The sequence below is a fragment of the Muntiacus reevesi genome, chromosome 12 (genome assembly GCF_963930625.1).
Source record: "Muntiacus reevesi chromosome 12, mMunRee1.1, whole genome shotgun sequence".
NCBI lineage: Eukaryota > Metazoa > Chordata > Mammalia > Artiodactyla > Cervidae > Muntiacus > Muntiacus reevesi.
In genome coordinates, this window is record NC_089260.1 from 67,476,164 (window position 1) to 67,486,506 (window position 10,343).

Below are 10,343 nucleotides of genomic sequence, written 5' to 3' on the forward strand. Positions count from 1 at the left end.
CGAGGGTCTCGGGCCAAGTCCTACACTCTCTCTGAGTCGTAAGATGAGAATAAAATCTCTACTTCACAGGTAACTGTGCCTACTCTACATCTTCAAAATGAATCTTAAAACTGTAGCTGGCCACTGCACAGAAGTGCCTGCTCTTGACTCTTAAAATAATAGCCGCACTTGGGTTCATCTCCTGCCCTCCAGAAGTTGGGAAAAAGAAAAAAAGAAAAAAAAAAGCACAGCTAAGGATCCTATGAGAGGTGCACACAGGCCTGTGGGAGCTGAGAAACAAAGAGAAGGAATGGCTGTCAGAGAAAGCAAAATTATCTGAAAATCTCCCAAAGGACATGCAGAAACACACCCTGACTCTCTATCTGAAGGCCATTTCCAAGTACCCCTGTGGATGAGAACCTAGCCCCCTTGAGCACACATGCTTCGTCCCTCCCCATGCCTGAAGTTTAGCAAGCATCCAGATAACGTAAACTACAACCTGCCTGGCCGAGAAAACTCAGGCCAGCTGACCACTTCTGCATGCCCCACCTAGGAGAAAACCCACCACGTTTACAGGAACCCCCAGGCCTGGGAAGTCAGCCCAGCTGTCAGCCCTGGCAGCTCGCCCCAGCCAGTCATCTGGCAGTGGCAATCAAAATGACGATTCCTTTTCATTTCCACCAAATGCAATCTTCCAAGAAGAGGAGAGGCTCAAAGTCAGAGTTTAAGCTCCTTCTCATAAAGAGTCAATATTTTCACAGGATAATCCTTCTTGGGAAGGGGGTGGATTACAAATATCCCAGGTGGCAAAACGTGGCTCTCTGGGGACTGTGGAGAGGCCGTTAGAGGGCAAGAAGGCCAAAGCGTGGAACCACACCCGGCCACTCACTCACTCCTCAAAATTCACCATCCACTTATTCACCGCACAGACATCTATGTGCCCCAGGCCCGCCTTTCAGGCGGTGGGGATGCAAAAATGAGAGGTGACTGACAAAGACACTTCCCATCCCTGCGCCCTCTCCAGGCCAAGAAATTCAGGCTCACTTGCTGGAGGCCCAACTCAGAGCAGCCCGTTTTAGAGACGGGCGCCTGAGGCTCAGAGAGGGCAAACGACTTGCCCAAGGTCACATAGCTAGCAAGTGGCCGAGCAAGGAATTAAACCCAGGTACAAGGTCCTCGTGACACTCCCCGGCGGGGCATCCTTCCCACTCAAGCCCTCCCCCACCAGCTCCATTTCTGCTGCAGGGTGAGGATCAAAGCCCGCCCCTCTGGGCTCCAGTAAGGGAAGTCCTCGGTTCCCCTTTCCTCCCCACCCCCCGCCCCCACCTCCCCACCACACAGGACATACAGGTTCGAGACCCACGGTGTGTGTGTGCGCGCGCGCGCGCAGCCCCAGGAAAGCCCTGTAGGCTGCAAGGGCATCCACCCGTTAACGTCCATTAAAAAAAAAACGGGGGGGGGGGGTGATTAAAAGATAAAGAGCACAGAAGAAGCCCTCTTTAAACACGGGCCGGTGGTTACCCCAGGAGGAAGTCTTGAAGCCAATGGAGATTTTGTTCACCACCTCCAGTTCCTCAATTCTAAAAGACTGGCCTTCCAAGCCTCCAGTGGAAGTTAGCTGGGGGAGGGGGTGCAAGGCGCCCGGGGTCAGACCCTGCGCCCTCACCTGGTTCTCAAAAGGGGTCCGCCGGGGAGCAGTCACCCCGGGTACCCCCTCCCTCCGGGCGCCGCCGCGCGCTCCCCGCAGCTGGGTGGACCCGGGCGGCGGCCCCGCGGTGTGCACTCCTCGCGTCCGCCCTCCGCAGCCCACCCGAAGCGTATCCTCCGGGCGCCCCGTCCCCGCCCCACGCCGAGCCCCCCACCCTCGCGGCGCCCCTACTCCAAACCGCAGGACGCCCGGCGCGGCCCGGATCGCATCCCTTCCCCTCCCCGCAGCCATCACGCGCGCGCCCCGCACCCCACGCCCTCCCCGGGGGCAGGTCGGCTCGCAGGGCGCGCGCGGACCAGCCGGGCGGCCCGGGCGGCGGCGCCGGCGGAGCCGGGGGCACGTACCTGGCGACCCCGGCGAGCGGCGAGGGGAGCACGGGCGCGGGCGCGCAGGAGCCTCGGGCGCCGCCGCCGCCGTTTCCGGGTTGGCGGGTCTCACGTCACCGCCGCAGGTTTGCGAGCGGCCCCCGCCGCGCCGGCACAGCAGCAGCAGCAGCAGCGGCGGCCCCGGCGAGCGCCAGGCGAGAAATAACTATAAAAGGAAGAGACGCGTCGAGGAGGAAGAGGAAACGCCGTTTACCTTAGAGAAGCCGAGCCGCCCGCGCTCGCACAAAAGGAGGACGCCCGCCGACGCCGCCCCGTCCCCGCCGCATCGCGGGGCCCGGCGTCAGCGCGCGCGGCGCCCCGGGACCGCCCCGCGCCGGCCCCCACCCCAAAACCCGGCGGCGGGGGCGGGGGTCCGGGCCGGGGCCCGGGGTGACCTTGGGCATGTCGCGGCAGGCGGCCGAGCGGCCGCGTGGGGGGCGCTAGGGGGTGGGGTGGGGGGCGCTCGGCGCCCTCCCGGCGGCGTGGACGCGGAAACTCCTGCTCCGGGAGGCGCGGAGATGGCCCAAGGTCACAGCCCGTGCGGCAGGGCTCCCGTTCGAACCCTGAGTGCCCCCGACCTGCAGGCCAGCCCGGTTCCTAGCCCAGGGTCCGCTCCCCGCTCACCTGTCCGTGGGGAAGGATGCTGGCCTGCCCGGCCCACCTGGCATTGGGGCGGTGAAAGCTGGTGCATTCAATACACTCATTCAGCGCACAAGGCATATTCACTGAGAGCCTACTATGTGCAGCCAGGAATCCAAACAGAATACCTGCCTGGGGGGTGTCCAGCAATACATATCTGATGTGTCTGGTGCACATCTAAGTGCTAGGGGGAAAAATAAAGCGGGCCAGGGGCGAGAGAGTGGGCGCCTCTGGTGCTCTCCTAAGAGGCTCTCCAGGGACTAATGCACAGAAATTCCTAGAGAAAATGCTCATTGAAATTCTAGTTTTGGGTATTATGAGAGACCCCGTCTTTTCCCTCCTCTGTAATGGCATAGAGTGATTTTTCTCCATGTAGCAGGACATGCCTAGGAAATTGAAATGCTTCTCTGTTCCCCCAGCCCTCAAACCCTATCACCGTCTTGAAATTCAGCCACATTTCCTGGGAATACAGACAATATTCTTTAAAGTCTCTTTCCTCTGACCTCTAGCAGGACACCAGGAGTCACTCAAAAGCTTCCACTGTCTTTTCCACCTCCAGCTGTCTTGGAGGTGCTGCAGGCAGGGGGATGTGACCAGTCACCAGATAGTAATAGTGAGAGCTGACTTACCTGATTATCAGTGGTTTATTTACGGCACCCCTTTTAAAGCCCTGTGCAGGGAGCTGGGGGGTGCTGAGATGTTAGGATTTCAGCAGGACTTCCTAGAGGCTTCTGGTCCTGGGGTGAGATGGAGGACCATGTGCATCCACATCTGCAGGAAAGCATGACAGTGTATGGAGGAGACTGGGCAGGGGTGTTTACCCAGCTTGGAAGGGAGGGAACCGAAGATGACAGCAGGAGGAGATCAGAAAGCCCTTCCTAGAAGTTGTGAGAGGCATTAGAAACCCCTGGAAGATTGCCTGAACACCCGCACCCTCATCCTTACAAGAGGGAAACAGATGCCTCGCCTGTGGTGCTGGAGGGTGGCGTGGGGCGGGGTGGAACTCTGGGTCTTGAACTATGAAAGTGAGAAGCAGCAGGGGAAGGGTTTGGACTTAGACACAGCTGAGCTGAGTTTCTTTCTTGGCTGCCTACAAAGTGGGTATCAATTATGCTGAACGTTTTGGAAATGCTGACCAGGTGCCAAAGACTGTGCCCATCGAATTCTCACAACAGACATCTGCGGTAGGTTCATCACGCTCAGTGTTTTGCAAGATACTGGAGCCGGGAGAGAGAGGGAATGTGCTCAAGGTCAGACTAATTGGATAGTGGTGGAGCTGGGCATGAATCCAGATTGCTTGGCTCAAAACCCACACTTAGCCACTCTGAGCCTGTTTGCTCATCTGTGAAATGGGATTGACCATAACTACTTCATTAGGGTTGGGGGGGGGGCAGTGGTGAAATGACATAGTACATGTGTACTGTGAACCTAGCAGATTAATAGGAGAGAGCTATACCATTGTAGTTATCATCATAATTGTTAAAAGCATGGGGGTAGGAACTTTCTGGCACACTTGGGAGCTGCAAAAAGCTTGGTGTGATTGTAACGTAGAATGTAAATGTGGTGGCTGAGGCAGGGCAGCGGCGGCGGGTGGCAGTTGGGAAACAGGGAAGAGTAGGTGAGGGCCTGGGCAGCGGCTGGATCGCACTTAGCCTGCACTCCACTGAATTAGGAGATGCCTGAGATGAGGGATCCAACTTCTATGCATGTGTCACTGGATACAGGGAGGCTGAGGGGATGATTCTCACCTTTGACCTTGGCTCATTCAATCAGGCCCTGATAGATATGACAAATTCAAGCAAATGGAAACCTGGGGATAATACCTGGGAAGAGCTCTGGCAACTCACACTGCAGTGAGCCGCTGTGTCTCTGTGGGTATCACCTCTGACAACGGCCTGTGTCTGTCTGTCTGTCTGGGCTGCAGTAACCAAAAACCTCAGACTTCTCAGGGTTTCAGAGGCTGGGAAGTTCAAGATAAAGATGCTGGCAGATTTGGTGTCTGGTGAGTGCCTGCTTCCTGGTTCACAGGCGGCCTTCATCACTGTATCCTCACATGACAGAAGAGGGGAGGGAGCTTTCTGGGGTCTCTTTTATAAGGACACTAATCCTATTTATGAAGGCTCTGTTCTCATGACTTAATTACCTCTCAAAGGCCCCACCTCCCGATGCCATCACATGAGGGGTTAGGTTTCAACATAGGAATTTTGGAGGGATACAAACATTCAGTCTATAACACCCAGCATCCTGAAAATAGTACTGATTTTGGAGCTGTGTAACCTAGGCAAGTCATTTAACTCAACTCCATTAACTTCCTTGTCTGTAAAATGGGAATAATGATATTCATTTTCTGTTCTTGAGAAGGTCACATGAGAATGAATTCTGAATGCTCTATAAGCTGTAAAACAGCACACACATTTTCATTTCAATTTTCGAATCCTGTCCTCCCATCGTGCATGTGGTCCACTCATCTTTCAAGCAAAGTATTAATAGCTTGCTCTTTCCTTCATGTATGCAAAAGCCCCTCAAAAATATGCTTCCCCACTGAGCATCTGCTTTTTCCCAAGAGTGAATGCTCTTATGTGTAGAAGGTAGCAGAAGGTAGAAGTCGGGAGGCACAGGGATTCCGTTTTTGTCCTGCTGGTTAGTATTTTACAGTTAACAACTTAGTGACCAGAGACATATTGATACATCCTTTGTTACCCTAACGTTATTGACCGGGGTGTTTTGATATTCACTAACATAACAAATCATGGGCCACAGGAGTTAGTTTCTGCAACCCGCCCCGCCACCCCAGGTCGGTACTATGCTAAGCAGATTCCACTTGCCATTTAATACCACTGGGCGTTAAAGCAAACTCAGTGACATAGTGCTTGCCTGGTTGTGAGCGTCCCCTCACTTGCAGCCACTCAGAACCAACAGACTTGAGGAGGATTCAAAGCCCAAACCCTCCAGAGGCTGCCTTCCTGGAAGGGTGAGAGGGCCACCTGGAAGGGGCTGCAGGTGGCTCAGACTGCCAGCTTCAGGCTGGACAGTCCCGCTCAGCAGGAGGAGAGAGCTGGCCTTCAGAGTGGGACAGGGGTTCTGCCCCCGGCATGCAGATCCAGGGCTAGTGAGGGACGGCTTCCAGGACAGAGAATGGGGGTAACTGCCTAACAGGTACGGGGTTTCCTTTAGGAACAAACACATTCTGGATCTAAAACAAGGTGGTAGTTGTGCAAGAGTGAATGTGCTAAATACCACTGAATTGTTCAATTTTAAATGGTTAACTGTATGTTGTATGTCCAAACTGCATCTCAATAAAAAAAAAATAATAAGAATCAAAACAGTAGAAGAGTTTTACCTGAATTTAAAAAAAAAAGGATGGGAGGAAAACTTAGCTGCGGGATGGGGAAAGCTAGTGAGCAGCACCTTTAATATATTTTCAATATTTCAACATCGCCACAATAGAGCTGACGAATGAGCCAATATGTCAGAATCTGGGCAACTGGGCACTGAAACACCTTGTGAGCCATAAGAATGAAGTCTGGGTATTAATATTCTTATTATTATTATTATACGTTAACTTGTGTTTCTAAGAAAAGAGCCTGGCATAGTGGGAAAGCTCAGAGTATCTCCCTGACTTTAGTTCTCGTCAGTCATAGGGCCTTGGGCAAAGTACCCAGCCTCTCCTGCTTCTTTGTCTCTTAAAATGGGATGAAGACGGCATTTACCCCGTAGGGTTGTTGTGGGGACCAATGGGGAGCGCAGGTATAATTTCACCTGGAAGATACTTAATATTGATAAATTGCTCTTACTGTATAACATACTCATATTTTCCAGAGCACGAAGCTACGGAAAAACCAGACCAAAGAATTTCGCGGGCGGGGCAGGGGGCTTCTTTAGGATGCGCCGCCTAGGCTCTAGGCCTGGAACTGCAGAAACCGAAGCACGCCTCCAAGACGGATCTCACACGTGCCCGGCACAGCACGTGGCAGGCGGCGACGAGTGACTGACGCATGCGCAGCCTGCTCTGCTCCCTCTGCGCCCCTCCCGGAATCCGCGGACTCGCATGGCTTGTCACTGGTCCGTTGCAAAATGACAATTACCACCAAGCGCAAGAGAGCAAAGTGAAAATACTGCCAACTCCTTGGGATCGTGTTGTGAGGGTGCTGGCCAGGGGAGGCTAGTCGTAACACTAGAAGAGCCTAAATCCTGGAGAAAGTCTGGGAGTGATTGAAGAGCCAGTACTGTTCAACAGTTACTTACCAGGGAATTGCTGTGTAAATGGGACAGCTTTCATTATGCAGAAAAACTCAATTACGTGGAGGTGTGATCTTATATCAGTGACATATTCCCTGGGAAATCAAATGGCCCTACGTGAGAGGAAACAGAGATCGTCCCCCCTGGTCACACTGAAATAAAACCACTCTCTAAATGACTCATTTCTCAGAGCATAAAATGTCTCTCTACTCTGGTCGACAAGCATAGGTGTGAGCACATACACGTGCACACAGCCGGGCATGTACACCCGAAGGCAAGAGTGCATTTATATGAGTTATTTTTAAGTTATGCAAGTAATTGCTGTTCACTATAGAAAAATTAAGAGAGAAAAGTATAAGAAGGCAAGCCAAACTCATCCACAAACTTGTCCATTCCTTAACATGTTGATGTATTATCTTTCAGTCTTTGAAAAACACATTTTAATACAGTTGCAATCCCACTACATGCACAGTCTTTCTTTGTTCACTTCTACCTAAGCCTGTTCATCCCACACAGGTTTAAACAACAGCTCGGGTGGCCACTGCTGCCCTGAAACCCACGCGGGGGAGAAGGGAAGGAGCACGTGAGAGAGAGCACTGTTTTCCCTTCACTGCCATCTCCTCCAGGGCAGACACTATGTCTTGTTCAGCAATGAGGTCCCAGCCCTTAGAATGGTACCCGAAACACGGTGAGTGCTAAATAAAGACACGCTGAATAATGAATGGATGGGTGCCTGGGGGAGATACCTTACCTGACAGGTCCAGCCACTGCCACCTGCCCACCTGAGCAGCAGGGAGTGGTGGGGACTGTGACGAGGGGGACATACCCCCATCCTCGGGCATTTGCAGCCCAGTGTTTACAAATACACCCTGTGCTCTGTCTGCAGGGGGCAACCTCTCGGAGCAGTGCTCTCCGAGGGCCGTCCTTCACCTGCGAACTGGTGAGGAGCAAAGTCTCCGCTCCTTCCATCCCTGAGTCACACACTCAGGAACCTGAGGATGGGGTCCAGCATCCCGGGGTGCAACGAGCCCTCCAGGTGACCCCACAGTAGCTAATATTTGAGAGCCTCGGACTCAGAGGAGTGGTTCAGGGGCCTGGGTCATTTAAGAACCACCCAAGCAACCTGTTTACCCTCCAGTACCTGAGCCCCAGCCTGAGACTCTGATTTAATTGATCTTGGGTGGGGCTTAGACCTCAGAATGTTCTCAGAGTTCTTCAGATGTCTGATCTGGAATGGCAGAGAGGCAGCAGGGGGCTCTTTTATTCCTCTCGGATTCTTGCGCCTTCCCACCCAGTGTGTTTTCATCACTACTGTGAACTCAGTACTGTGATCAACCACACTGACTTTTTTTTTTTGTAGTATGAAATAGTTCATGCATGCAAAGCTGCATAGAGATCAATATAACAAACACCATTAGCTCCATCATATCTTATCATTTGGTCATTGTTGTGGGCTGACTTTGTCCCTTCCAAATTCCTGGGTTGAAACGTCCTAACCCCCAGGACCTTAGAATGTGACTGCATGTCTGTGGTAGGGCTTTTAAAGAGGTGAAAGTGAAAGTCACTCAGTTGTGTCCGACTCTTTGTGTGGACTACACAGTGAGAAGTCTTTCCTTTCTCCAGGGGATCTTCCCAACCCAGGGATCGAACCCAGATCTACCTGCATTGCAGGTGGATTCTTTATCAGCTGAGCCACAAGGGAAGCCCAAGAATACTAGAGGGGGTAGCCTATCTCTTTTCCAGCGGGTCTTCCCGACCCGGGAATCAAACCGGGGTCTTCTGCATTGCAGGCAAATTCTTTACCAACTGAGCTATCAGGGAAGTCCTACTACAGTTAAAATGAGGCCATTCGGGTGGGCCCTAACCCACAATGACTGGAGTCCTTAGAAGAAGAGGGAATGAGGACACAGACACATACAGAGGGAAGGAAGTCATCTACAAGTCAAGGGGAGAGACCTCAGATGAAACCAACCCTGCTAGCAGCTTGATCTTGAACTGCGAGAAAATAAATTTCAGTTGTTTAACCACCCAGTCTGTGGTACTCTGTAAGCCCTGGGAAACAAATATGGCCATGTTTGCTCAGATCTTCTGGAAAACAAACAAACAAATCGGAAACATAACAGATTTGGAGCTCCCTCTAGTCCCTCCCCTGTTCCTCCTCTCTCCTTCCTCCTTCTCCAGGGGTAATGTGAAGCCTTTACCTTTAGTCTTACCTTTAACTTAATCTTTACCTTTCTCACCAGGATTCGGAACAATGTTAGGAACAAGGATTCTGGAGCCAGAACAACGGGGTGGGAATATTGGTTCTGCCACCTACTAGCTGTGTGACTTTGGCACATAATCACCCTCTCTGGGGCCGAAGGGTCCTCATCTGCAAACTGGAAATATGAATAGTACCACCACCTCTGCATGCTGTTTGGAGGGTTAAATCAACTACCATTTACAAAACACCTAGGATAGTGAGGACTGAAGAATTGATGCCTTCTAACTGTGGTGTTGGAGAAGACTCTTGAACGTCCCTTGGACTGCAAGGAGATCAAACCAGTCAATCCTAAAGAAAATCAACCCTGAATATTCGTCAGAAGGACTCATGCCGAAACTGAAGCTCCAATACTTTGGCCACCTGATGCGAAGAGCTGACTCATTGGTAAAGGCCCTGATGCTGGGAAAGATTGAAGGGAGGAGGAGAAGCGGATAACAGAGGAGGAGATAGTTGGATGGCATCGCCGACTCAATAGACATGAGTTTGGGTAAACTCAGGGGGACAGTGAAGGACAGGGAAGCCTGGCGCACTGCAGTCCATGGCGTCACAAAGAGTCAGACAAGACTGAGTGACTGAACAACAGGATAGTGTCTGGCACATTAAGAGTGACATACACATGCTTGTTAAACAGATGCACACTTTCAATACATAAACATGTATGCACCTATAAAATATGCATGAAATATTGTTCACACATTTTTAAATGCACATAAACGGTCTCCTTGTACACATACTCTGTAACTTGGGTTTTTTGTTTGAGTTCCAGGGGCACTTTTGGCGAAGGTTCCATGTGAATAAAGGCTCTCTTTCACCCCTATTTAAGGGCTGTAGTCTCCCCACTCTCACTGCCTCACCCGGGGAGCTGCCTCTCTCATCCTGGCCTCTTTTTACCCACACATGGGACATTCCCTGCCTCCCCAGGGATGGGGCCTGGCCGGCCCTAGTCAAGACCTCGCCTCCACTCTCCCCCTGAGGCCCAGGCTGCCTCTGAGCCAGCCCTCACGCCTTCCTGCTCTAGTTTCATTTCCCCTGGGCCTAGGTTTCAGAAAACCAGCACTTCTTCCATTTCAAAGGATTTCCATGGCCAAGGTCTCCTGGGAGGGATGTCACTTAACAGCCCTGTGATGAACAGAAGGCAGTGTTCCCTTCC

The 10,343-nt window shown here is 52.2% G+C and overlaps 2 protein-coding genes across 4 annotated transcripts in view; one reads left to right on the top strand and one right to left on the bottom strand.

The window, feature by feature from the left end:
• CYRIB (CYFIP related Rac1 interactor B) overlaps window positions 1–2,290 on the bottom strand; it is a 142,199-nt gene extending 139,909 nt beyond the window's left edge. The window contains exon 1 of one of the 3 annotated variants that reach the window (XM_065902987.1): window positions 2,267–2,290. The gene's annotated coding sequence lies outside the window, so the exon portion shown is untranslated. Of the gene's footprint in view, window positions 1–2,031; window positions 2,071–2,266 lie in introns of those variants that run through there. The other 2 variants (XM_065902990.1, XM_065902985.1) reach the window with 2 other exon arrangements.
• The window catches only part of LOC136144748 (collagen alpha-1(I) chain-like), a 62,977-nt gene extending 59,662 nt beyond the window's left edge, over window positions 1–3,315 (top strand). Inside the window, exons 7-8 of the mRNA XM_065902601.1 lie at window positions 1,660–2,682; window positions 3,251–3,315. Of these exons, the coding sequence (XP_065758673.1) occupies window positions 1,660–2,682; window positions 3,251–3,315 (1,088 nt within the window). The remainder of the gene's footprint in view (window positions 1–1,659; window positions 2,683–3,250) is intronic.
• Window positions 3,316–10,343: the final 7,028 nt, after the last annotated feature.